Source organism: Nicotiana sylvestris, chromosome 3 (genome assembly GCF_000393655.2).
Source record: "Nicotiana sylvestris chromosome 3, ASM39365v2, whole genome shotgun sequence".
Taxonomy (NCBI): Eukaryota; Viridiplantae; Streptophyta; class Magnoliopsida; order Solanales; family Solanaceae; genus Nicotiana; species Nicotiana sylvestris.
The window spans coordinates 162,933,962-162,961,773 of record NC_091059.1 but is presented as its reverse complement, the minus strand read 5'-3'; the positions used below and the strand labels follow the sequence as shown (position 1 = coordinate 162,961,773).

The following is a 27,812-nucleotide window of genomic DNA, read 5'->3' as shown; positions in this document are numbered from 1 at the left end:
TCCTTCCTTGTCATTTGGTAGCATCTCATCTCCACTTGTGGAGTAGGTCAATTGACCGAACCACGTTAATGTTTGTATCTCTTTTGGGATATTTCTCTTTTGTTGGCTGATTTATCGTCGTTCAAGATTTTCTTTACAAACTTCCGCATGACACCTGATTATTTCGATCATAACGAGTGGTATCAGAGCAAGGTTTAAGACAGGTTCATCTTGGCGGGTTTAGTTCTAACCGCAATCTATTTAACGGTAATCATGATTTTTGTCTGAGAAATTTGACCAAAATGCTACTTATGTTGAGAAAAATTTTGTGGTGGAGATTTGAAGATGCGGCATGTTGAAGTTTATGTGAAGAAGGTGGATCAAGTTTATTTTGTCATAAAATCCAGGCCAAGGGGAGAGTTGTTAGGTGTTTGTCCTGATTTTCTTACCATATTTCGTTAGCTCTTGAAGGAAAGGGCAACATATTTACCAGAATTGAGTTTTTCTTTTCTTAGAAGAAAATTATAAATCTCTCATATTTGGCTAGTCCCTATTCTTGTAGGAAAATATTTGGACTTCTATAAATTAAGGATCTTTCTTTGTCATTCGGCAGCATCCACAATGTAGCCATATGGGGTTTGAGAGTCTTGTTTAGAGGGAGAATTTTGGGACAAGTGTTAGCCTACCATTTGTATTTGCCTCTTCGTGAGGTTGTTCTCTCGATATTTTGTACTTTCTTTTATATAGTGGATTGCTCATCTCCGCCTGTGGACGTAGGTAAATTGACCGAACCACGTTAATGTTTGTATCTCTTTTGGTGTATTTCTGTTTTGTTGTCTGATTTATCATCGTTCAAAGTTTGTTTTACTAGCTTCCACATGACACCTGATTATTTCGATCATAACACATATATGTCCGGAGACGAATTCAGGATTTGAATTTTAGGAGTTCAGATTCACAATTTTACCATATCACATCTAATTTAATGGATTCAAAATTTTTTATTTATATATATTTAATAATCTTTTAGGCAAAAATACATGGTATGAGCAAAAGCTATATGTGCCATTCATATATATGTGCCTAATACACAATATGCAGGTTGAACCGCGCGAATTAATCAAGTTGATTAATTATCTTCACATATTGCTCTATAAACGAATTCACTTGTCACTTAGATATACACACGTTTTACAACACATGATACAGTACTCACACTATACTAATTTAACAATTGTAATGAAGCTCAAACCAAAAAAAAGAAAAGAAAAGAAAAAAAAACAACTTTAGATTTAATGTTTTATAGGCTGTATTAATTAATTTGCACATGATTAGAGACAGCCGATTTGAATAACCTTTCATGTTTTCTCCTTGCGTTAGGCGCTAAACTTCACGAGATAAAGCAAAGGGTGGCTGACTGGGCTCTCTGCCGCATGCAGTTTTTATAATTTAGTGAAAATTAAAGAGCTAGTTTTTGCAGAAATAACCACTAAAGAAGTAGTACGTAGCGTTAACCAACCAGTAGTATGAAAGAAGACAGTACTAGTAGTGCTTGAGAGAAACGTTTTATGAGAATCTGGAAAAGAGATAAAGTGAAGGAAAAAAAAAATGACTCAATCAAAGACAAAGGACTTTGAATCCCTTTTATATATATACACTACATTATTGTATCATAGATACTAATCCTAAAGCAAACTAAAGGCCCTGATCATTCAATAGGGAGTCTCCGTGAGGTTCGCGGTGGTGGCAGTGGCTGACGGCGGCGGAGGAATTGAAGAGATAATGGCACCCGTTGGACTACCACCTGGTTTTAGGTTCCATCCCACTGATGAAGAGCTTGTCAATTATTATCTCAAGAGAAAAATTCATGGTCAAGAAATTGAACTTGATATTATTCCTGAAGTTGATCTCTACAAATGTGAGCCTTGGGAATTAGCAGGTTCAATTTCCTCCTCTTACGCTCCATTTTCAATCAATATTTTGTCCTTAACAAGCAATATTAATGATTAAGGGAGCCTTACGTAACTGCTAAAGTTGATATCATGTGACTAGGATGTCACGGGTTAAAGCCATGGAGAGAAATGTAGGGTAAGATTGCGTACGTACAATAGACACTTAAAGTCGGGGCCTTTTCCGGACCCGCGCATAACGGGAGTTTGGTGCACCGGGCTGTGCTTTGAAGCAATATATTAACGATAGATTTGTTTAATTATTAGTTCAACGTTGCACTTTAATTTCTTGACTAGACTACCATGACCTTTATTCAGCGTTAAATATGTCATTCTCGACAATGTAATCATTTCACTAAAGTACCTTGCAACATTTTCTTTTTGCAGAGAAATCATTTTTGCCAAGTAGGGATCCAGAATGGTATTTCTTTGGTCCAAGGGACAGGAAATATCCAAATGGATTCAGAACGAATAGAGCGACAAGAGCTGGATACTGGAAATCTACAGGGAAAGATCGGAGAGTAAGTTCACAGAATAGGGCAATTGGAATGAAGAAGACACTGGTTTACTACAGGGGAAGAGCACCTCAGGGGATTAGGACTGATTGGGTAATGCATGAATATCGACTGGATGATAAAGAATGCGACGAAATCTCCAGCATTCAGGTAGTTCGTATTATGATTCCAATTTACAATTAATATTCCTAATCATTGGGATCATAACAGGTATCTTAATTAGTTTACACCAATCTATGTTGCTCGGACTCATAAAAGATGTCGTCGGATTTGTGTTGGTTCTTTTAAAAATAGTACATTTTCGAAGAATCTGATACGGGTGCGATAAATATTTTGGAGAGTCCGAACAACATAGTCAACAATCATTATTGGATTATGGATCTAACAACATACACACAAACACGTACTCATGAAAATCTTCATTACTCTTTCTCTTTTATGATTGGTTCTCCTATTTGTTTATTTATTTTTGTGATTCTTATTCATATTAATAACTACATTATTGCATATTTCTGCTTTTCTTAATATACTCAGAATAGAAAGTTAATCATTAAAACAGAATGTACCATATGTGCTTTGAAAGATTGCTTGGCTAGATAATTATGATTTGGCCCCTTAAGTACATGATCATCATCATCATCATTATTGACTTTCCTGCAATTTTCTGCACCATGTCTTTATTTTTTATCTATTGATGATTTTCCTGCTTTAATATTTGGAAGCTTCCAAATAGTTGGAAATGCATGTAGAGAGATTGTAACAAAGAAAAAAAATTAAAAAAGAACTAATTACTCTTAGAATTTAAGCTGTATACACCGATAATGTGAAATTTTATACACTACCGTGGATTTTAATATGTGACATTAGATTAGTTATCATTTTTATGAGATTACCAAATAATGCTAGTTTTTCAAGAGATACATGCAAGTGAATTGATCATGTAAATATATTTTACACTGTGCAAGCACGAAATTTTTTACTGTTTAAATATCAGCACACTAATTCTGGTTTTGTAAATTCAACAGAAAGAAACGCTTTCTTGTTTATGGGAAATTTGATCTTAGATCATTTAAGTCTATATTTATTTAAATCATTTTTTTTTCATTAAGCTTTTAAAATCCTTCCCTGTTAGTACCTTTTTCTCATGCGTTAATTACGATTTCAAAACTTTTAATCTCTTTGAAAAATTACCAACGAGGCCTCTCTTTAATTACTCTTTAACATCACTTAGGTGCAGGTGTCAGCATTTGACTTTAAAAGCATGGATTTTGTAAGCCGTAATTTGCTGGAAAATTAAAAAAAGCATTAGCTCTCGATATGTCTCATCAATCCTCTTTTTACAGTTAAAGGATGGATAAAAGCAAGAAGATTAAATGTCTTTACCATGTGCCCCATGTTATCTGGCTTTTTATTTACCCTCTCTCTCTCTCTCTCAAGAGTTATTTGAGAAAGCAAGGCAAAAACACGAGAAAAAAACGAAAGTAAAAGAACATCAAAAGAGTGAAAAAAAATTATTTTCATCCAAAGAAAGCAAGAGAAAGGGTGTAAAAACCATTTTCTCAGATCATAAGCTAAGATAGTACAACTTAAAATTTGATAAGGAGATAGTAAAAGAGATAGAGGAACGTGGACTGCATGGCATTGCATGGAAAGCTAGGGCTTTTGTCTCTTACTAACACTAACTTTCTCTTTCCTTCTTTAATTCTTTTTCTCTTTTTTACTATTTTGTGTTATATTATATAATAGTATATGATAAGATTCTCTTATGATAATTTTAATTTTATATAAGCAAAATAGCTGACATATTCGTTACTTGAGTGACAAAAGTGTGTAGCTTCACTTTGTCTTTTGGATAGTAAGACAAAAGTAACATCCTTCCCTATGACTGAATCTGTTATAGCCTCCAATCATCAAGTTGCTTTATTTTTTGTTGATTTTTCTCTCCATCTTTTATGATCATTGATTAAAAAACACTATGATCTAGTGCAATCAAAGATTCTTCCACAAAAAACTGAAATCATTATCATTTGGTTTTTACCTAAAAGCAAAGGGGGGCCACCCTTCTATTCACTTTCATTTTTTGTAAGAAGCTAAGGTGTCGGTTGCTTTTCACTTTATTCCAGTTTACTTGAATAAGCCAATGGATGTTCACTATTAACAATGACCTTAACCATAGTACTGAATTCCCCTTCTTGTTCAAACTTTCTGGTTTTAGAATTCTCTTAATACCAAAAGAAATTAAATAATAGAAAGACTCATTTTTTCCCTATCATAATTCACAATTAAACATTTAATGTTGAGTGAAATTGTACGTAATTTCTTATAAAGAGAGCGGGTGGGGGATTAAGGAGTAGGGACAAGAAGAATCTGTGAACTATACTTTGTTTTACATAGAAGTAGAGAAGCGCAATGATCTTCCCTTTTTCAGTATTTGTCCCTCCTTTAGGATCTCTTCTAGGGAGCTACCTATTTTTATCAAATAAAAATCCAGCAGCCCCAATTATTGACTAGTACAAAGTCTATGACTCAATCTTTTGTTGTCAGCAAATGTACTTGTTATCTTCTCATTTAGCAGAAAATCTTTTCTTCTCTCTCCCTGAAAACAATAAAGATGCTAGATTTGACAACTCATACATAATACTCATATCACTTTTGTTACGGTTACTTGTAGTTATCTGACATTATAGTATAATTTTTTTTTTCATTATCGTTGTATAGAAGTTAATTAAACTCGTAGCAATATACCTAATTGACATTCTTGTTTGTTTCTTTATTTGTTTGTTGTTATGCGAGCAGGATTCATATGCACTGTGTCGTGTATTCAAGAAAAATGGTGTTTGTTCTGAAATAGAAGAGCTAGGGCAAACTAGTAGTACTGTACCATCATTTGAATACCCATTAACCCAAAGCATGAATGTTCACGAGTACGAAACGCCATCGCCTGATGTACCATTAGCATCATCTTCCTGTATGGAAGAAGAAGAAGAAAAAGATGATTCATGGATGCAGTTTATTACAGAAGATGCATGGTGTTCTTCCAACTCTCCCTTTCAAGGCGAAGAGATCTCTCCACTTGCTTTCACAAACTAAACAGGAGTTTTCTGTGACCAATGACTTATAATTCTTCTTAATAATCCATATTATTTGATAAAGTTTGTAACTTTTGTTTATCCTGATTATGGACAATGATTTCGCTAATTGTATTTAGGGTTTTTTAAATTATATATCTGTACAGCCAGTTTATCTTGTGGCTTTACAGGATCAGATTTTGGCCTCTTTCTTGAGGCTGTGAATGATGGTTTTATACTAGTGAAATAAAAGGCAATGGGTTGTTATTTCCTGTTTTCTTCTTCCTTTTTTCTTTTTCTACGTCTAATTCTAATTCTTCTGAGAGCAGTACAAATATGTGTGAAAATCTGACTATTGGTTGTCGATAGCCACTATCTAAAAATCGCAATCAGCAATTACTCTATATACATTTGTAACGAGCATCACATCTCTTTTTGGCCTTTCTTGATTGTACTATACTTGGCCTTTCTTGTTTGTACTATACTTGATCAATGATGATATCTTGGTAGGGGCCTAATTTTAGAGCACAATCTAGCTTAATGATGGGCCAGAGGGTATATGAAAAATGTCAAATGCGTCAATTTCTATAGACCATATTTCCTCAACAAGACTCCTGACTTGGATGTGACAATCCTTAAACATAATTCAGATTACAGAATCAATGTGATATGAAATTCAGTACTAGCAGAAACAGCTCTGTAATTGGAAAAGAAACCAAAAGAATATTGCGCCAACCATAAAACAATAGGATGTTCGTGACAATATGTATGCTGTATTCCAATATTTCATGCGGAAGCAAAGAAAGGTTCATACTGAAATGCAATCCAACTACTAAAAGAAAGTTACTGCCGAAAGAGCATCAAACATCAGTACTACCTAGACGTGAGAAGATGCTCGCGGTTCTTAGTTTCTCTAGGTTACGTTCTATCATCTGGAAATCAATGAAAAATTGTCCATTTCGGTCCCAAAGAAAACCACCAGAAGGCTGGACCACTGCATGCCTTGCAAAAGTAGATCCCACTACAGAAAAGGATGATTCTCTATAGTTTGACTCTAAGACTGACACCAGTAGAGTTTGAAGTCTAGCTCTAGCATGAACAAGCAATCCTATAAATCCCCACTGCATTAGCATCCAAGAGATTATGCTACTTCTATTGTCATGGGACAAAAGATGTATGCAGATAGCTAGTAGGGATCATGCGCACAGATGGAAAAAAAGTGCAACATGGGTAGGCTCTGGCTTATTCGGTTTTGACTGTTACTATTTCCTAAGACCTAGTTGCCAAACAGTAAATAGCCAAGACAAAGGGTCAAACATCAGTTAGATCTGGCATTTCAATTCAGGGTAATATTTCACCTATGTTGAAGTTCTATTTGACCTTCCAATTCTCAAACTCAGTTGAGTTTAACATAAACGAACTGGCATTTCGATGCCCACCACCACCAAATGCCTGCGAAATCCCAAGAAATACATTATATATGACGTCAAACTATATTTTATTACTCAATGAAAGACATGAAAAGCAAACAAGGCAAGAATACCCTAAGAACCTGAGAGATAGATGTTGTGTCCTCATCACCAATGCTCCTCAGGCTAACTTTTAACATTTGATCATTTTCAAGCTCCGGTACCTTATAAACAACAGCTCCAATCCCCCTGACATACAGTCCACGAGAACAATGAAGTATTATTTCTACAAGCATCACTCGGCAATTAATAAAATAAGATTAATAATCATTGCTAGCTTGATTTTGAAGCTTCGTGAAATGACATGATTGTCGAAATTCAAAGTATGGTTCAAGAAGAAACCATGACTATTTTTCTTTAAAATTAGTTCAAGTTATCATTCTTTAAAATTTCTTCTTTCATGAATTCATGATCATCCACTTTTTTGGAGTTATAGGACCGAGCGACATTGATGCAAACTTTGTCACTCACCCTATACCAGATATACACAGTAATCAAGTCTTGGTAGGTATTAGGTGCAGTGGTAATGAAGAACATTTTTATTAAAGTTAGAACTAACGAAGACCAACTCTATATTTTTCATAAACCCTCCAATATTTTTCAACAGCTTATTGTCCTGTCATTGTCAAAAAATTTGAAACAGCTGCTCTCTCAACTTTCTTAAGCAAGTCCTCAACTTCATGCATATCAAAAATAAATCTATTGATGCATGAACATCTTTGGGGTCAGCTACTCAAATTGCTGCTCTTTCAACTTTCTTCCGCAAGTCCTCAACTTTATGCAAGTCAAAACAGATCTATTCAGCCTTCAGTTATATAGGAATTCTTCTATATACTATGCCAGAATAATAAGTCACGTCATTCTGAATTTCTACCAATAAACTGGGCCAAATGCTAAAATTTGTAAACATTGTCCAACTACAATCATCTTATGTCAAGAGAGTAACACCACACTGCTTTGTACTCTCTAATATTCCAAGTTCTGCTTATTATGTTACGCGAACTCTTCATTCGCCTAATACACATGGCAGCTCATTTAGATCTTTCAACGACCAACCTACCAAAGGAAAGTATAAAAACAGAAACAGAAAAGTGAAACTAGCAATACTGGTTCAGGTTACAAGTATATTTGAAGTAACCACCTGAAATCTAGTTTTCAAGGTAAAAGCCTTACTGTTTTCTGACACAAACCCCATTAATCCAACTTCCAACCTATAAATGAAATGAGTGGCATTAGCAAAACAAATTTGCACCTTCGTGATGCAAAAAGGTTTCTTTTCATAGTTTTAGACAACTACATACTATTAAGAACTTATCACATAACTAAAAGTGTCCTCTATCCAACCAATTTAGCTTCTAAATGAGGTGATCGCGTACTTCAACATAGTATGAGCGCAGGTAGAGATCCTGATTCAAGTCTCACTGCTATCAACTATCAAAAATTTCCATGTGCTTGACCCAAGAAAAATATCAAGCTTCACTTAGGAAGCATGTTAAGACATAATTAAAAAGAAACATATCATCTTTCTACCAACTTAAGCTTTTAGATAAGGTGATATATTTCAATAAACCGAAAAGTGCATTTACATCATCCCAATTTCTTTGAATAAAGTATGTTCATGAAATCAAAAGTGCTTGCTTCAACTATAAGATAGGCAATTAATTATATTAACCTTATGTCAAACTCATATAATGAGCAATGCATCACAAGATACAGAGAGATGGTCGGAAAGGAGGAAAAGAAAAGAAATAAGGCATGAAAAAAAATAAAAATAAGGCATCATAGAAATTGAAACACACAAGAAGCAGGGAAGTACAAACCTCAACTTCATATTACGACTTCTAACAGCCAATTGGTTCCCAAGCTCACTTCTTAACTCGGACAAAGAATCTGCATTAACTGCCTGCAGAAAAAGATTGAATCATCTTGTCATTCTCAAATCCTCAGAGCAATATGTAATTATTTATAAATCTAGTCTATAGTAAATATTGCACCAAACCATAACATCTGGTTGCTGATAATTTCTGAGTTTAAGCATTGTGACCAAAATAGGGTATATTAATATTAAGTGAAATTAGAGGAGCACCCTTAGAAAGAATTCATGTATAAACACTGGGCATATTCATTCTTTTCTTCCAAGGCACCAGATACATATAAAGTAGTACATTGAGCCATTGAGCATTTGCAGATAAACAGCCTCCATAGTCCTTTGGGGACAAATTGGAGACATAAACAGCTTCCAAATAATAGACACATGATATCCATACCCTTGAATGAATCAGATAAAAAAATGACTTCATCCCCTCGCACACCTTTGAACCATTAATTTCACATACCTTATACAGGCAGGACCTTTTCAATAACCAGGACGCCACTAGGGAGAAATGACACATTAAGATTCAACTTCCACTTGATATAAAAATGAATGAAACTTTAGGAATTCCTAACATGAGTGGGATAAACACCAAACAGGAGTTTCCAGGGGTAAATAAAGCCAATCTACAATTTAATCTACTCAACTACAAACCTTAAATTATGTGACGGACATTAAGTATGATGACTATAAGACATAAAACAGCAACCTCACATGATTACTACAGACCTTATCTTATTTCTAACAGATTAACTCAAACTCCTGCCATTTGTTTGCTCTGAGTGAAGCACACAATTTAGATCGCACAAAAATGTACAGAAGATAATTTTTATTTAGGGAAAACCTCAGCAAGCAATATAGCATGTTTTTCTAGCTTTGCGCGGGGAATATATTGCATTTTTCCCTGCCCTTGATGATTTAGCACACTCTTTGTCTCCTAGACCTTTGCGCAGTAAATGATGACAACTTGTCATATCACTCTGGAAAATGTACATGTGCACATTTCTGTGAATACACTTTAAACAAAGAGAGTGGCAGTAGCTTGCCAGGCAGCCCAAGGCCACTTTACAATTGAGGTCTCCAATATGAAATGAACATTAGTCAGGAATTCCATTGGCAGGTTACAATGACGCAAAGAATATTCGAAGAAATGTCAGAACTACTACATTGAACCTTGAATGGGTTGACACTGCAAACCACATCTCTCCAACATTATAATCTGATTTCTGGTATAAAGTAAGATATTAAGCAGCAATCTCACATAATCAGATAGATTTTATCTGTATGCTGAGCTTGCTTATCCTTAATCCAGAGCAATATGAGGTACTGGGAGGATGGATAATTAACTTAAAGAGTAAAATACAGATATCTTTGGCTTTCAATTCCTATATTCTGTAGCCAAACCTCAGAAAGTTCATAAGGAGTTGACTTTTCTAGTTCCCATCTGATGTTACCTTAGCTTTTGCTTGTGTATCCAGCTGAATGTGTACGACTGGTAAGATTATATAGATTCTTAAATGCCCTAAGAGGGGATTAGACACATGGAACAGGAGGGAGGGGGTGATATTTTACAAATTCAAAGAAAAGGCCCTTAAAGGAGCAAGAACATAAAGATGTATTTAAGAGATACATTAAAGCGAAAAGGAGAAAAGAAAGAATATAAACACTTCCAATATTACCTTGTCCTCTTGCTCTAAATATGGTTAAAAGCAGTTCCACAGTAGAAAATTGAGACTATTTGTTTTCTTAAAAGACGCTGAGTTTTACAGAATTTGTGCCTAAAGTGTCAGGGGTCATTATTGGATATATAACTGATTAACATAAATGTTGTATTCCTCTTTTTTCTTTAGTTTTTGGCCCCCTTTGAATGAGTCAAAAGTCTATCACAAATGAGCCAATAGAAGCAAAACCTAGAAGTTGAAACAACCAAAACAAAACAAAAAAAGCAACATATCAAAAACAACAAAGAAAATGACCTACTCAAGCTCCATAGAGCACAGACAGGAAGGGGGGGGGGGGTTATTGGCGAAAAACATGTCCTTCCAGACAATTATCCTTCACTTCGCCAGTTCCATACACGAGTTGCCTACATCCTTAGTATTATGCCTAATCAGCTAAGACACCTTACTTCCAACCTTCTACAATATTAACCAGCGCTCTCATTGTCTCCTCAAATCAAAATAAAGTAGCCATACAATTTTCCGCAAGTTGTTATACTTCTTTGGGTTTTCTTCTGGAATCAATATAACTAAGAGGATCACTAGTAGAATAATAGCAGCTAAAGGACATGGTTCCCTACAACGATAAGACTTCGATAGCTCAATCTCATATGATCCGTAAAACCCTAAAGAACAGCCTTTGCATGATAAACAAAAGAAATCTGAATGACCGGTCATACAAGAGGAACCGGCCTAATCATTTGACTGTCATGACTTTGGCAACTAGTTCATGTCAGCCAAGAGTAAGATTGGGAAAAGATCATATTAGAACACTACCATAAAACAAAAGATTTACGGCTAGTTATTTAGCTAATCTTCTAACACAGCTTGAAGGCAGACTCCTGAAAGAGTAGTTCTGATATGAAACCAAGAAGTAAAAGACACATAACCTATATCGTAGAAGCTTGAAAAATTGGAGGGTATGCTATACGTTGTTCAATTGTTCATTCACCTCCTCACAAAGAAATAGTCATTAAGTACATCCCAAGATATTCAGATGTAGAATACATAAGGCACCTTGTAAATTTTTTTTTAATAAGAAAAAAAGTAAGTATCATTTTTCATACCATATACACGTTCCACTTCCTAGAACCCGCTCCCGCCCCCATCATTTTTCATTTGAAAGCTTAAATTCCAATTACAAGTGATGGCAAAAACTTAGTCTTTGGCTCATTGACAACTTCCAAAAAGCGATCTAGTACTATTAAGGTGATCTCACAAGCTCTAAAGCCATGAAAGGTGCATCATGGGTTATAAGAATAACAATACTCGTTTGCTTTTTAACAGTAAAAAAAACAAAAAAAAATACTTGCTTGCATTTATCATTCTTCAGAAGGATTCAGAATGCAGTATGAGTCCTTCAGCAATCAATAGTTTTTCCGTGAGCATTGGGAGTTAGCACAAAATCATTTGTTTATCCATGTGTGAAGAGCAAGCCATAAAGCCTAGAATGTATTCAATGTAGCTGCTCATAGCTAGAAATAGAAACTAGTGTTGATTAAATGCACGTGATGGCATATTGCTTATTTAACAACCAAAAGTTCATTATGAAAAACCTCCATAGTCACGAGATGAACAGGTCTTGGATCTTTACCAGGCAACAACCAAATGTTCCAGCTCCAAGTGCTATCTCAAACGACTTCTCAAGGACCTCATCAATTCTTTTCTGCTTGTGGGACAAACTTATCTTTCCTTGCTCAATAAGAGATTTTAGATCCAAAGCAAGCAACTGCAGGAAAGGAAATCATTAGAGTACGGAACAGCCTGCAAGACACAAAAGTAAATTTGGGCAATAGAAAACTGCTTTGATTATGTTCAAGTATATGAAATTGGTGCAAGTAACCAGGATTCAAAAATTCAAATGAATCTGCTGGACTTTGTGCCAAAGAACATCACCAATTTTCCCAAAACTTCTAAGCCTCTCAGTTATTTGCGGAAGCAAAAAGGGTCAGAGCTATATTGAGTTGTTGCATCAGTTCCTTACTTCCAGTGGATCTAATTCTGGCATGTGATACACTGACACTTCTTTATTCAGAAAACCTATTCAACCACGGGTATATTCTGTGTGCATGAATATATCAGTCCCGGAAATTGACGCTTTAATTATCATTTGCACGCATAGTATCTTCCCTTGGCAGAATTCACAGTCAATAGGACTCTCAATTAGTTGGGTTTATAACCACTTCAATAACAAAACAGTTGCTCATTAGAAAATAAAACAGGCAGTAGGAACAACCTGTTGAAACAAGGAGGGGTTCAAATTGACATCATATTCAATATTACGATCATCCAAGCCGCTGCTGAATGCTTTACTGTCTGGAAGTTTCCATCTCCACAAATCTCTGTCCTCTATATATTCGAATAATCTCCTAACATTGTCAAATTCACCAATCTTTAGTGCATCGACATCGGCAGCTTTGTTATTGTCCCCATTTATGAGCTTCTCCTTGAAATAATCATAAGCAATAGTAGCCCCACTTCTATCCATGTCGATCACTTTAATCAAATTTTCACTCACATATGTCCCTCCACCTAACAGCTCTCGTGCCGTTTTGTGATGGTCTAATACTACTACACTGCATACCAAAAAAAAATAGAAATGAGCATAGAAACCGCAAGCATTTTGTGATTTCATAAAATTCTCAAATACATACAGTTAAAAACATTTAGCCCAAAAGAATAAACTTTAAACAAAAACAAAATGTGCTAGTGGGAGTCAGCAGGTAGCCAGTGGAATAGTCGAGGTGTGCCTAAGCTGCCTGGACACCACCGTCATAAAAAATAAAAAAATAAAAATTTTAACAAAAAAAATTCAAAAAAATGAGTCACGAGATGAAAATTAAGTGATGAGAGGGTGGAAAAGAAAAAAGGTGTCAAAATAGAAAGAAACTGTAAAAATTAGTCACCATTTTGGCAACAACTACAAAGACAGAAAATATAGAATCTATGAAGGCTATAGTTTCCCAATCAAAGTGACTTCTAATGCAATTATCTTTATGTCACCAGTGTGTCTAAACTTTGCTGAAGTAAGCATAAACCAGATATGCTAAAACTGAGAAGATAAGAAAAACTTACCAGTCAACTTTAGAGTGGAGTTGGTGAACAAAACCAGATGGACCCACAAAATCCAAGAGGTAAACATGATCAATTTCATTTAGAGGAAGGTCTTCCACCCTATAAACAGAAAGATAAAGTAGAAAATACCATTTAACAATGACTTAAAAGGGAATGTACAAGAAACAAAGAGAGATATCTATTTACCTGATAGGAGAGTAAACGGCGTTTGGGAAGTAGAGGGGAGTAATGTGAATGGAAGAAAAATAAAGGTGAGCGGCCAAAGCAGCAAAAGCTCCATCGGGGCAGGGGTAATGGTAAAGAACTGCGGGTCTCTTCATCAGGGTTGACGGTGGCGGTTTTGTTTCTCCTGGGGTAATAGACGTAGTCCTGAACTTGGAAATCAAACTGGGAACTCTGTGATGTCTACACAAGGAGAACATCTAGGCTCATAACGCCGTTCAGTTTAGAAAGCTCTTTTATTTCTATTCACAGTTTAATATTATTTTTTTAAATAAAAGATAATTATCAAAATTAAATAAGCTTTTCCACGTTACACTAATTCTTCCTTTTTCTTGAACTGTGACTCTTGCCCTCTAACAAAAGGGGAAGAAAAAAAAAATAGAGACTCTAAACATTTCTCCTTTTTCATATCCCTTGATTTTCTCTCTCAAAAATCAGTGTTCCCCTCACTCGCTTTCTCTCTCTGCAGACCTCTTTGGGTGCTGTGGAGGTTCAGGTAATAATCGGGTTTCTGATGTTTTCTAATAGACGTGGTTGGTTTGTGTATTTGCTTTTGGTCTGTCTGATTTTCACCGGTGAGCTTTACTCTCGTTACAGATAGAAGGATAATGGGATCTCGGTTACAGATTGAAGGAGATGAATCCGTACTTGTACGGGTCACTCACTCCAATATTAAGAGCTTTTCGCCTGAAATCCGGTTTTCACTTCAGGTACTCGCAAGTTTCTCACCTTTGCTTAGTAGTAGTATCAGTTATGCTGGTTCCTCTATTACTATAATTAGATCAATTGTATAGTTGGACTTAAATTTCAAATCTGCAAAGACATATGATCGGCTTTACATCTGTTCTCGATGAGTTTATTAGTTAGACTTCCAAATGGCTCATCTTTGATATAATAGAAGTAACGATTGGGGCTCGTAATTCATTTGAATGTATTTGTGCTGTGCATTACAGTCCAATGTCTCTTTCTTTTCAGATGACAGTGGAAGCCGTTAAAGAGAAGCTTTGGAAAAAGTGTGGTACTTCTGTCAATTCAATGTCCCTAGAGCTCTATGATGAAACTGGTGCTAAAATCTCAGTCCTAAGTGATAATGCAAGACCACTTGGTTTTTATTCCCCATTGGACTGGTTAGTAAAATTCTTTCAGTTCAAAGACCTAGCATATTTTAATTGTCCTTTTCTAGATAACAAACTCTCTGTATTATGTATTGAAATCAAGTCCTGTCTGCATTTTGTGCAGAAAGAACTTGAACTAATACGGACATATATATTTGGATTAACCAATCTGCATTTGCAGTTATCGCCTGCATGTCATTGATCTTGATCCATCATCAGTGACTTCTGGAGGTTGGCTCGAGGACACATCACTTGTGGAGAAGTACACTATCTCTGACGAGGCTTATGGGAAACTTGGTGGTAAATGCTGACGAGTTTCACTTGGCATATTTGCTTTACAAATGTCTTCTTTAATTTTATTTCTCCTTGGCTCGAATACAATGCCTCTTCAAGTCAATTTACTCCTCAATTTGTTTCCCGGGCAATTAGGGTTTATTAGTGGATGACATAATTTGAAAAATAATTCCGTGAGATGTAGAGCCTTTGGAAAACAGTGGATCTTCCTGAATTTGCTTCAGTTTCTTGCCCTTGTGGTTCTAAGATGACTGTAGAACACTCGTACTCTTTAGATCTTTGGTTTTCCTCCATTTTTCTGACGTAAGTCACTATGGACATCTTTCTAATTTTACATGACAAGTTACCTATTATGGTTTAACCAGGAAGGAGTCACATGATACAAATGATTATATATATTAGAGCACACTTTACCTGTTCCAAAAAAAAGGATATAAATTTTGTAGCAAGATTTTATTGTCCAATCAAACATCTTTTGTTTTGCTATTACGCTAGGTGCAAGTTTTATCTAATTGATCACGTTCCTAACCTACAAATGAGACTCTTGTAATTTTTGACTGGTTGACTTATGTCTTAATATCCAACTGCATGGTCCATGAAGTTAAAATGGAGGCATGTTCAGTCTCTTTGGAGATGCAAAGAACTGAAGAAGTAGCCGTATGACTGTAATTCTTTTTTTCCATTTGTAGAATTCAAATGACAGTTTTGCGATGGCTTATAGTATGTCTTCAGTCGCTAAATTAACATGATTTCATTGGAGGACCAAATGCTGCAATATGCTAGCAAATATCTTTTTTCTTTGATAAAGTAATTTTTTTATAAATGTGGAAGTACCCGCGCGTATAAGTCGTGTACCAAAATATAGATACCCTACAGGATAATACGGCTTTCTACAAATGGCATCCAATCTTGTAAGAAAACATGGATTTCATGGGTACCAGAAACTAAGTATAAAAGGCATGCTAAACTTATTTTTTGTCCCTTAAAAGCTCTGATATTTCTCTCTTTCCACAAGAACCACATGAATCATGATGGCTCCTAGGGTGGCGTCCCATGCTCTCTGTCTTTTCTTCCTGGGTTGGGTCCTTGAGTTGACAAGTTTGCTGCGACTTTCTAGGTACTTTCAGAAAATTCAAGGAAAAATTGCCGCTTAAGCAACCGCCTGGTCAAGAATCTAAAGTAAGTTTTCTACTAATATTCCAATGTTTATAAAAAGTTAAAAACTTATGGTAAATTACTTAGACTTCTGCTCAACAAGAACAACATCCCAGTGAAATACTACTAGTGGGGTCTGGGGAGGGTAGTGTGTACGCAGACCTTACCCCTACCCCGATGGGGTAGAGAGGCTGTTTCCGAAAGACCCTAGGCTCAAGAAGACAAAAAGAAGGCGAAAAGAGGCAATCTATCAGTACCATCAATAGAAACCATAGAGCAAGGAACAATATCACCAGAACCAGAAAATAAGTGAAAAGCAAAACAATAACCAGTAGATAAAGCACAGCACTAAGAGGAACGAAAGAATAGTGTGAACTCAACATTAACCACTAACAGTCGAAGACCAAGTCCTAACAGACTATCCTCACTCTGCGACGCCGTAGAGATATTCTCAACTACCTCCTAACCTACAATCTTAATGCTCGATCTCCACAACTTCCTGTCTAGGGCCATGTCCGCGGTAATCTGAAGCCTCACCATGTCCTGCCTGATCACCTCTCCCCAATACTTCTTAGGCTGCTTTCTACCTCTCCTCGTGCCTACCAAAGCCAGCCGCTCACACCTCCTCAATGACGCATCTGGGCTTCTCCTTTGGACGTGCCCGAACTATCTGAGCCTTGCTTCCCGCAGCTTGTCATCCATGGGGGCGATACCCACCTTCTCCCGAATAACTTCATTCCTAATCTTATCTATCTTGGTGTGCCCGCACATCCACCTCAATATCCTCATTTCAGCTACTTTCATCTTTTGGATATGTGAGTTCTTAACTGGCCAGCACTCAGCCCCATACTACATGGCCGGTCTAACTCTAACCACCGCTCTATAAAATTTACCTTTGAGAATCTGAGGCACTTTCTTGTCACACAGGACTCCAGACGTTAACCTCAACTTCATCCACCCAACCCCTATACGGTGTGTGACATCCTCGTCAATCTCCCCTTCCCCTGAATAACCGACCCAAAGGTACTTGAAACTACCCTTCTTGGGCATGACTTGTGAATCAAGCCTCACATCCAACCCCGCTTCCGTCGGCTTAGCGCTGAACTTGCACTCTTGGTACTCTGTCTTAGTCCTGCTCAACTTGAAACCCTTAGACTCAAGGGTCTATCTCCAAACCTCCAGCCTCTCGTTGACGCTGCCTCGCGTCTCATCAATCAGCACTATGTCATCAGCAAATAACATACACCATGGCACCTCCCCTTGAATATGGTGTGTCAGTGCATCCCTTACCGGGGCAAAAAGGAATGGGCTGAGCGCAGACCCTTGGTGTAACCCCATAACAGCCGGGAAATGCTCCGAGTCGCCTCCCACTGTCCTAACCCGAGTCTTAGCTCCATCATACATGTCCTTAATCACCCTAATGTAAGCAACCGACACACATTTTGCCTCCAGGCACCTCCATAGAACCTCTCTAGGAACCTTATCATAGGCTTTCTCCAAATCAATAAACACCATGTGCAAATCCTTTTTCCTTTCCTTGAATTGTTTCACCAACCTCCTAATAAGGTGGATAGCTTCCGTGGTAGAACTCCCCGGCATGAACCCGAACTGGTTGTCTGAAATAGATACCGTCCTCCTCACCCTCACTTCTACCACCCTCTCTCAGACGTTCATGGTATGACTCAGTAATTTGATACCCATATAGTTGTTACAACTCTGGATATCACCTTTGTTCTTATACAACGGAACCACCGAACTCCACCTCCACTCCTCCGGCATCCTCTTTGTTCTGAAAATAACATCAAACAACCCAATCAGCCACTCCAAGCCTGCTCTATTCACACACCTCCAAAATTCTACCGGAATTTCGTCTGGTCTGTAGCTCTGCCCCTACTCATCTTATGCATGCCTCCACGACCTCACCAACCTTGATGCACCTACAATACCTAAAGTCACAGTGACTCTCGAAATGCCCCAATTCACCTAGCACAATATCTCGGTCCCCTTCTTCATTCAAAAGTTTACGAGAGTAGGTCTGCCACCTCCACTTAATTTGATCACCCACCATCAACACTCTACTGTCCACGTCTTTAATGCACCTCACTTGATCCAGATCCCGAACCTTCCTCTCTCTCACCTTGGCCAGCCTGAATGACTTCTTCTCCCCGCCTTTGATCCCCAGGTCCTCGTACAGATGAGCAAAAGCCGCATTCTTAGCCTCCGTAAGCGCCAGCTTCGCCTCCTTCCTAGCTACCTTATACCTCTCACTGTTCGCTCTCCTCTCCTACTCGTCAGTGCTCCCTACTAGCTTCAAGTACGGCGCCTTCTTCGCTTCCACTTTACCTTGGACCACTTCATTCCACCACCAGTCGTCTTTGTGACCACCAGAGAAGACTTCTGCTCAAGTTTAACAAAATATCATGGATCTCCCCTTTAGTTTACTATGTTATTAGTTAGGACCTTAAATAGCTAAATTATTTTGAAAATTTCAACTTTATCTCCAAATTAACCCTCCAATCCGATTATATTACCCCAATAACATATGGTGGAGAGTAAGAGAAAAAGGTTGTTACTATGTTGATAGATCATTCTGTATGTATTTGGCATCAGCCTGATGCAACAATAGCAATAAAATTATCCTGATTTGTAAAACTAAAAAGAAGATGAAAGGGTTTTTCAAGCTTTAGCTGATTAACAGTTAATTCAACCGGCTTATTTTAACTGGATCACTCCCTTTCCCCTTTTCCCAGCATATTTAGTCTCCCACACCCATTTTCAGAGCAAACACTTTCACTTGACAAGCTCTAGCCTCACAACCCTCCCAGGCTCCCAGCACTTCACCCTTTCCCTCCCACATATCTTGTCTTATACCCACCTCTTCAGCACTTCACCCTTAAATGAAGGGCATTTTTTGGCATCTTACCAAATTTAGATGCCATCTAGAGTGGATGTTTGGAAGAGAAGGTCAGGTGGTTATGGAACTGCTGCAACGTTTAAGTTAATCACTGTCACTAAAATATAGCAAGTTCCTTGCCTCGCTACTTCTTTTTGGGAAGAGCTTTTTGGTGCTGAACAATACCAGTCGCTGAAAGTACTATTTGCTTGTCATTTTTGTGTCATGTTATTATATTTTGCGATGCTAGGTCTTTTATTCATTTCCTCACTTTGCTTTTTCTAACAGATATCTGACAACTTTATGGGAGATCTATGTGCAAATATTAAGGTTAGTTGATCTTTCCCTATTGCGGTTCTCTTTCAAGCTATTTAATATGTCTATTGCATTCTCATATTAAAGCAGTATATACATTCTTGACCATACTTCAGTTTTCTCACGTGAGCCTTTTAAATATGCAGTTATTGAGGCTTGCCTTTATGTACATTATTTTGGTATACGCTATCTCTTGCTGAAGCAAAGAGTTTGTTTGCTGATTGTCAGAGAAGATGCTATATACCTAATGAAATAGTTGACTAATATACCTGCCCTAAGTACCCTAAGAAATTTCCTTGTATGCATATTTCCTTTTAAACAATTTGCAACAATGTATTTTCCTGCAACTAAAAGTGCCTCCAACCCGAATTAGAAAATATATACATTCAAATAAATAGAAAGAGAAAGGTTTAACTTAGCATACATTAGGTAGTTATTGTAGATTAGTTTTTTTCTTTGATTGATCATTGATAGTTTGACTTGTAACTATGGGTGGAGATACATAATCTGTAGTAACACTTTCCATTTCATAGTTGTTACTACTGATACTTGATGGTAGGCCATCAATATGTTTATGACAAAACCATTTATACCTCGAGTGCTTCTATTTCTGAATGGAATTAAATTTGCAATTTGTTACCTGACCTGAAACACAACAGATAGGTTCTTTAGTTCATATACAGTACTTTTGTTGTTAAATTTGTTAAGATTCTTCCTTCTCTTTTATGTTTTCCTCTTCCCCTTTTTAGATATTTTTTTTCCCTCAGTGGGGGTGCAGGAGTTATGTTCTTCTGGATACTTCTTTCCTTTATTTTCTTTCTGCAACTTAGCATTTTCTGTTTCAGAAGAATAATCGTTTTGCGTTATGGTTAACTTGTTTGGTTCCAATTTTGTTATCTTCGTGATCACAGATAGGGGACAGATGTGAAGTGGAACCTGGAGAGAGAAGAGGGACGGTCAAATTTGTTGGTCAGGCAGAAACACTTGCACCTGGATTTTGGGTTGGAGTTCAGTTTGATGAACCAGCAGGAAAACATGACGGCATGTATGTCAGAAACACAAACTTCCTAGTTAAATCTTAGTTTGAAGTAGCTATACATATATTTTATTGGTAGTAACTAGCAGTAGAGAGTTTACTCTGTGAGGAAGCATGTGTTATGCATCTCTCTTATGAATGACTTGCCTACCGGTGAAAGATCGTATGGTTTGCTTGTATTGGCTCGTTTGCACCAATCCTTGATTTAGAAACTTTAGCCATGTTTACATGTCCAATTTCAACTGTAAGACATGCGTTAACCAATTCTTCACCCTTGGTGCTTATTATAGTCAGAAAAAATTTACCCTTGCATCCACAAGCTTAATAGATCTTTACTTGCATGAATTATTTTGAAGGAGATTTCAGATGATAAACTAGTTACGTGTTCCTTCTGTTATGATTGAACTCAATCTGGTGTTGACGATTCTGTTTTCAAACAGAAGCATTAGATTTCTTCTTCTCCAGGTCTAACCAAATATTTAGTCAATTGACTGTAAAATCTGTTACTAGCCTAGAGTTATTTACTGCTTTAGTTTCACGTCCTAAAGTTGGTGTACACAAATTTATGGCAAAGAACATACTAATTTTTGATAAATGTGATTTTCTTTTCTGGTGGGGTGGGTGGGCAGGTAATGGTGCACGTAAATAGCTATTGGTATATGCATTCACCAAATTAATTGGAAAATTGTATTTGAACTATTGGGATGCTACAGGATATAGAGGAGTGGAATAGATCCAGTTCCAATGGGGTTATAACTTAAGAGTTACTACCAAAGCACGGATGGTGCATAATCCACTCGAGATCTTGCTTCATAAGATGTTGGGATAAGTTTCATTTATGTGAAGAAAATAATTATCAACAGAAAATTGGGAATTTTAAAATAATGGGATAGCAATTTATAGGTAACAAGTTCAATTTATAGGTAACAAGTCATATGGAACTCACCTGTCCTGAGCAGCAAATGATGTATCTGCTCTGCTGCATTATAAAGTGTAATGCTTGGCCAGAGTTCTCTAAAGGTTTATTGCTGCAGATTCCTTTTGCCATAAATGCTTGCCTTGTGTATTGGCACACCGCACAAGTGATTTTTTTTTACTCTGATATATATCGTCTCCTATTGCTTTTTTGAGCCGAGGGTCTCCTGGAAACAGCCTCTCTACCCTTCGGGGTAGGGGTAAGGTTTGCGTACATATTACCCTCCCCAGACCCCACTTGTGAGATTATACTGGGTTGTTGTTGTTGTTGTATACTCCACACTTGCGATTTCACTTCTGAAGAAATGCTATATTTGGGAAACTGTTCAAAAGGTTCCTACAATAATTGCTGCATCTAAACCAAATTCTTCTCATATGTTTCACAGGGTGAAAGGGAAACGTTACTTTGACTGCCCTCCCCTTCATGGTGCAATGGTCCGACCAGACAAAGTAAAGGTTTGTATCAAGGGTATCGTTGCCATATTTCAATGCCCTAACAAACTTGCCGGATAATTTTCTGATAAAAAAATTATACTTGTCAGTTAATGTTGCTTGTATCTGTTTCATGCGTGGGCTGAAATGTGATATGGTTTATCTTCTTGAGATGGATATATTTACACTTATTACAAGTCATAGAATCTTGATTTGGGAATATTCATAATGTGAGAAGTTGGAGATGCTGTGATTAGAATGTCGTAAACTAACATCCAATTCCACTGTGCCTTTAGTGATTTATAAAATGAAGAGATTATTCTCAGCTGTTAATACTAGGCATTCAATATTAGCTATGGGACATCTAATGCAATTCAAGCTATACAACCTTGTTGCTTAGTTGAATGTCCACGTTTAAGAGCATGCTATGAAGATAAGAAGAGTCAGAGGCCTTTTCAAAAAAGATTCAGAGTTATATATCTTAAATCAAATGACTGCTAATTCTGAAGACTGGGAAAAAATCCTCCTCCTCTCTAGGAAGAAGGTGAATAGTAATTCCGTCACTATTCATCGGGCCATAACACCGGCATCCGGCGGTGGATTGTCGCAATCTTGGTGTCAAAAGAAGCATCTACTCTTTGCGCACAATCCCTAATTGGTTTCACTCTCAAATTCATAGCCAATTTTTCCAGATCTTAATTTTCATTTCGCGATTACTGTAGCGATTACTGTAGCGCGCAGAAATTGTAGTTAAATTCATGTGCTTCTTCACGACAATGGAGCTTTGAAGATCTTCGTGTCTGCTGCGACCTCTCCCCAGCCTTTGGCTGTGGGAGAGGCAATCCAAAACAACAAAGAAACAGTCCATAATCAGAATACAATGCAGTCATATGCATCGCAGCTGTTGCAAAAAAGTTCTGCCGCAAAATCGTCAAAATTGGAGTTATGTCCTGTTACGTTTGAACATGGTGAACCTTCTGTGGAATTCACCATTGAGGAGGTGAATGCTTTCACCATAGAAGAAGGGTTACATCAAGCAGTCATCATCAAGTTTTCATATGGAAAACCTGATCTTCAGAAGTTGCGACAGTTGATACCTAAACAATTCGACGTCAAAGGTTATTGCAATATTGGACAGTTGGAATATCATCACCTGCTGGTCAGGTTTGATTTATTCAATGATTATGTTCAGTTCCTCTCGAGATCGACTGGATATTTTAAATCCAAAGGCGACGAATACTTCTTCAGAACTTTCCCATGGACGCTAGGCTTCAATCCGAAGGAAGAGACTTCTATGGCAGTCGTCTGGATATCATTACCAGGTTTTCCACCTAATTTCTTTGCAAAGAGGTCTTTACTGTCTATAGCATCAGCTGTTGGAAAACCTCTTGCTGTGGACAAGGCCACACAACAAAGAACCAGACCTAGTGCTGCTAGAGTTAAAGTTATAATTGATTTGTTAGACAAACACCCCAAAAAGGTGAAGCTTCAGATTGTGGATAGAGCTACTGGTAAATATGTCGTGCATTATCAGGAAATAGTGTATGACAATCTTCCTAAGTATTGCAATTGTTGCAAGCATCAAGGGCATGACAAAAATGTGCGTCGAGTAATGAAAGTACAAGATGAAACAGAGGGAACGACAGAGAGGGTGCATATGAACAGTGATCTGCCTGTTATGGAGGGTACTAATGTAGAAAAGTTACAAGGGGATGCAAGGGATTATTTAAATGCTATTAGAGCTGGACAAATAGGTAAGGATTTACCAAATAAGGATGATAAACAAGGACTTGACACAGCAAAAGAAAATGCTGTTGATCAGCAGGTTTTGCAAATTGAAGGAGGAAAACAAAGTGTTAGCTTGAGCAACCAGAATGTCAATAATCCAGGCTTTAAAGAAATCACTGTAGGTGATGTTGCAAAATTGGATAAGGGTCCAACAAAGCCTTCACGAGATGTCCCTGCTAGCATAGCCTTAGCTAGGATTTCAAATGTCGTGAATCCAATTGTACAGGCCTATGATAACATGGCTAGTAAGGCAGCTGTATTTTCATCTGGTATAGGCTTCAAGAGTAATGCTGTATATGCCAAGGAATCTGATCAAACAATTAAAGGTGTCTCTATAGGTGTTGTTGATAAGGATGATCGAAGTGCTGGAGAACATACCAGCTTGTCAAGGAAAATAGTGGATAGCCCTACTGAGTTAATTGTTACAGCTGAAGATACTCCTAATGCTACAGCTGTTACACAGGTCTTTATGCAGCAGCAGACTTTGAACGTGCAAGCTGGGGTGCATGCGACTCTGAATGACATTGCAAAACCACGTAAAAATGCAGCAGCTACAGATGGTTCAAATTTGAATGCTACTGTTGCATTGATCTCTCATGCTGATAATTTCCCTTCAGTTACTAGACAGCTTGATACAAGGCGGATTCAGTCTAATTCTCAGCAAATATTAGGTGAAAAACTAGTAGCCTTTGTTGGTATTCCTGATGGTGTGAAGGCTAGCAAAACAAATGTGGAACTACTAGGTTCAAATTTGGAGGAAGCTGGTACATCAAGGGCAGTTGCTGATCGGGCTACTGCTGGGGTTATTAAAACTACTGCTTCACCTAGCAAAAACAATATTTCAGTTCATAAAACAAAGACGAGTGAAACAAACAATGTTACTGTTTCGAACTCATTTGAGGTTTTGATGAATGAACAAGATCTGGAAGATGTTTGGAAGGAAGGGCAGCAGGTTCAACATGAGACAAATATAAAACCCAGGCAATCATCAGCCACTAGAAAACAACAGCAACAATCAATTCCGAGTTCCAACAGTGGGAAACCAGTTCAAGGCAGTGGTAATGTGACGAAAGACAGGGTGTTCGACGAAGTGACTCTAAAAAATGAATTGGCAGAAATTTTGGGTGTTACGAAGTGACTCTAAAACCAAATTGGGAACTGAACTAACAAGCAACCAAGCTAATAGTTCCAATGTGCCTATGTTGCATTTTTCCAATCATCATGTAGAGCGAATCATCAAAAATGCCCAAAATGAAATGATGATGAATTCTACTTTGGTTAAACAACCTTTGGTCACGCTGAATACTTCCGTATTTGATGTCCCATCTCAATCAGTGGAGTCGTTTGGGGATTTTGAAGGTGAATCTGGGCAGATCATGTTGTCAACGGGGAATAATAACGAGGTGATACAGTCAAATCTGAGGTTGATGGCTATCAAATCCAAGCTTGGGCAAGAGCAGCGTGAGGATGACGATGAAGAGGATTAGGGCGATGGTTTCGCTGGTTATTCATCAGAAGACGCTGATAAAGAGGTTAATCATGATAGTGCAGGGAAAGAGATTGATTCAATGGCCATGAAAAAACATGGTCAAGTACGAGCAGCAAGTGCCAAGAGTAATCTGAACCTCAATGCTCCTGCTTTTGTTCCCAGAAGTTATTCAAATTCTGGTATGCAAAATGCAGCAACAGGATCACCTTCAGTTACTGTGCAGCAGCAGCAAATTGATCCCAATTCCTCAAATACTAATCCTACAGGTGATCGAACTACAATAGTACCACCAAAAAATGGGCAGCTTCAAGGTGTGATAACCAGTACATATGCAACACCACCTACAACGAAGGTTAGTACAGCATCTAGTTCTAAAGGTGATCGAGAAGTCACAGCAGTGCAATTGGGACAGAATCAAATTGTTACAACTGTCCCAGTTATTTCAGAGGAGGAGAGAAAGCTTTTGGATGCAATTGGGAGTTCTACTTCGTTAAATCCTGTAAATCTAAATGCATATAGCACTGGACCTGTGAGTAAGAGCAGGAATAAAATGCAAAAAACTGATCAACATCAAAGCAAGGCAATGGTGACAAATACAAAGGGACAATCTGCATTGGTGACACTAGACATCGTCCAAAATGCTCCACAATCTGTGAATGTGGGGAGGGAAATTTTTGAAGAAGGAGAGGACGATGCAATGATACAACAATGCAGGGCAGCAAGAAAAGGGGATCTATCACCAATGCATAGTGGAAAAAGTTGCAAATCTCATACAAGGAAAAATAGTTGGGATGACAAGGTTAGTGATTTTTTAAATGTTAGGCGACCTCCAATGAGAGTTGCCAAACAAAAGAAGGCCGCCCCAACTGCATCTACAAAGTCCAATCGTTCAAAAAAGAAATCATGAATTTTGAATACATCTTGAAGAATTGGGGCTGTGATGAAAAAGAATTACAAATTGAAGAAATTACAAGTTCGGACAAAAAAGGACAACATTTTAATTCCTTCATCATTTTATTCTACCATTATGTTAGTATACTCATTTGTAATATCATCACAGAGTATGTTATAAACTCTGTGATGATCATTAAATATTTGGTACTTTCCAGTTCTTTCTTTTTACATGCTTGTTAGTAAGTGAGGCTTTTTATTTGCCTCAATAGGATTAGTAAGGTAAGGTTTAGCCCGGTTTGTGTTGCCTTGTTCCTATGCCTTTGGAAAATATCCACACGGCTATGAGATTATATGCCCTCGTGAGACGTTGCCGACAGCTACACCATGAATCCTCTACATGAGGCTGTCATCATAAGGCAGTGTGAGGCGCAGAGGAGTGATTATATAGCCAAGGCATATGGGTAACAATTCCGGTGCTATTGTCCCCTTATTTGTACTTTTCCTAATTGTTGTATTTTTCTTTTCTTTTATTAATAAAAAACTAGCCCTAGGCGCTTGCCTAGTGGATTGCCAAAAAAAAAAAAAAATCAAATGACTGATAATTTAATGAGGAACATGGAGGACTCATGGCTTACCTTAGTTTTAAGAAGTTGATAAAATAGAAGTCAAGCTGTATTGGAGAATGTAAATGTGGGTTAGCTGTTAAGTTTTGTGATCTTGGGGGACACAGAACAGGGTGTGTAGTTGACTTCACATAGTCTGGTTGATCTAAAACTACAATTTTTGAAATTTCGTTTTCATAAAGGAGTCAAGAAATTAGAAATGGCTACCGGAAAACAAGTGCAGCCCCTTGACCGACTTCCCCAAGAAAAATGTTTGGGATGCAAATGTGAAAACAGTTCTGTGTTAGTGTTGTAAATTATTACATTAGATCTGGCCTTTTGACAAGCTCTAAATTTTGCGTTGCAGATTGGAGATTATCCAGAAAAAGACCCCTTTGAGGAAGAGGAAATTTAAATTTCAAGAAATCGCCAGTCTGCTGCTCCGTTTGCTTTGCTTGATCTTTTAATAGATTGGAAATGCTGGTTTTAAATATACAATTGAGCAGAAAAGATGAGCAGGCTTACCTAATTGAAAGTCACGGTAATACTCAGAAAATTTTCACGTCGATGACGAAACCTGAGTGAGTTATAACATTTGCTTGGCAGTTGTATACCAATTGCTATTGTGATTGTGAATGTGTTCTAACTGTTGATCATAAGTACAAATCGGTTGGCAAGTTTCAGAGATGTTTATTTCAGTGGACAGAAGCTAGTGATGGGGTGACATAGCAACCTAAGTGAAATATATCATATAGGATAGCCTCTTTTTTAAACTTCATCTTTTGGAGAACATTCTCCTTAGCACTTGTATCAATATATTCATCCCTTTCAAATCATTTACTGCAAAGTGTCCTACTGTCTTTAACATTTGTGTGGTTTCAGATAGGAACTAAAGCTAACTTTCAGCCTCTCCAAGAGGGTGCAAGTCTGCAAGATTAGGGAATGGAATGACTTGA

General features: G+C 37.4%; 3 protein-coding genes across 6 annotated transcripts; 2 read left to right on the top strand and 1 right to left on the bottom strand.

Annotated features, from left to right (window-relative positions):
* Positions 1 to 1,653: 1,653 nt before the first annotated feature.
* LOC104237947 (NAC domain-containing protein 54) lies at positions 1,654 to 5,783 on the top strand. Of its 2 annotated transcripts, none has more exons than XM_009792182.2 (3): positions 1,654 to 1,918; positions 2,316 to 2,596; positions 5,240 to 5,783. In XM_009792182.2, the coding sequence occupies exons 1-3, from the start codon at positions 1,762 to 1,764 to the stop codon at positions 5,531 to 5,533; spliced, it is 732 nt and encodes a 243-aa protein (XP_009790484.1). In that variant the 5' UTR covers positions 1,654 to 1,761; the 3' UTR covers positions 5,534 to 5,783. The 2 variants fall into 2 exon arrangements, with proteins under 2 accessions (XP_009790484.1, XP_009790485.1); XM_009792183.2 differs by having other exon boundaries at positions 1,676 to 1,918; positions 2,316 to 2,593.
* LOC104237946 (uncharacterized) lies at positions 5,308 to 14,043 on the bottom strand. 2 transcript variants are annotated; one of them, XM_070171130.1, is made up of 8 exons: positions 13,833 to 14,043; positions 13,647 to 13,745; positions 12,808 to 13,147; positions 12,166 to 12,300; positions 8,801 to 8,883; positions 7,064 to 7,169; positions 6,870 to 6,963; positions 5,308 to 5,409 (listed from the first exon to the last, which is right to left on the bottom strand). In XM_070171130.1, the coding sequence occupies exons 1-7, from the start codon at positions 13,964 to 13,966 to the stop codon at positions 6,883 to 6,885; spliced, it is 978 nt and encodes a 325-aa protein (XP_070027231.1). In that variant the 5' UTR covers positions 13,967 to 14,043; the 3' UTR covers positions 5,308 to 5,409; positions 6,870 to 6,882. The 2 variants fall into 2 exon arrangements, with proteins under 2 accessions (XP_070027231.1, XP_009790483.1); XM_009792181.2 differs by lacking the exon at positions 5,308 to 5,409 and having other exon boundaries at positions 5,874 to 6,963.
* Positions 13,958 to 27,703, top strand: LOC104237945 (tubulin-folding cofactor B). 2 transcript variants are annotated; one of them, XM_009792179.2, is made up of 10 exons: positions 13,958 to 14,000; positions 14,338 to 14,364; positions 14,466 to 14,578; positions 14,844 to 14,995; positions 15,165 to 15,283; positions 16,395 to 16,456; positions 19,614 to 19,655; positions 20,552 to 20,685; positions 22,038 to 22,107; positions 27,224 to 27,703. In XM_009792179.2, the coding sequence occupies exons 3-10, from the start codon at positions 14,477 to 14,479 to the stop codon at positions 27,269 to 27,271; spliced, it is 729 nt and encodes a 242-aa protein (XP_009790481.1). In that variant the 5' UTR covers positions 13,958 to 14,000; positions 14,338 to 14,364; positions 14,466 to 14,476; the 3' UTR covers positions 27,272 to 27,703. The 2 variants fall into 2 exon arrangements, with proteins under 2 accessions (XP_009790481.1, XP_070027232.1); XM_070171131.1 differs by lacking the exon at positions 13,958 to 14,000 and having other exon boundaries at positions 14,186 to 14,364.
* The last annotated feature ends 109 nt before the right edge of the window (positions 27,704 to 27,812 follow it).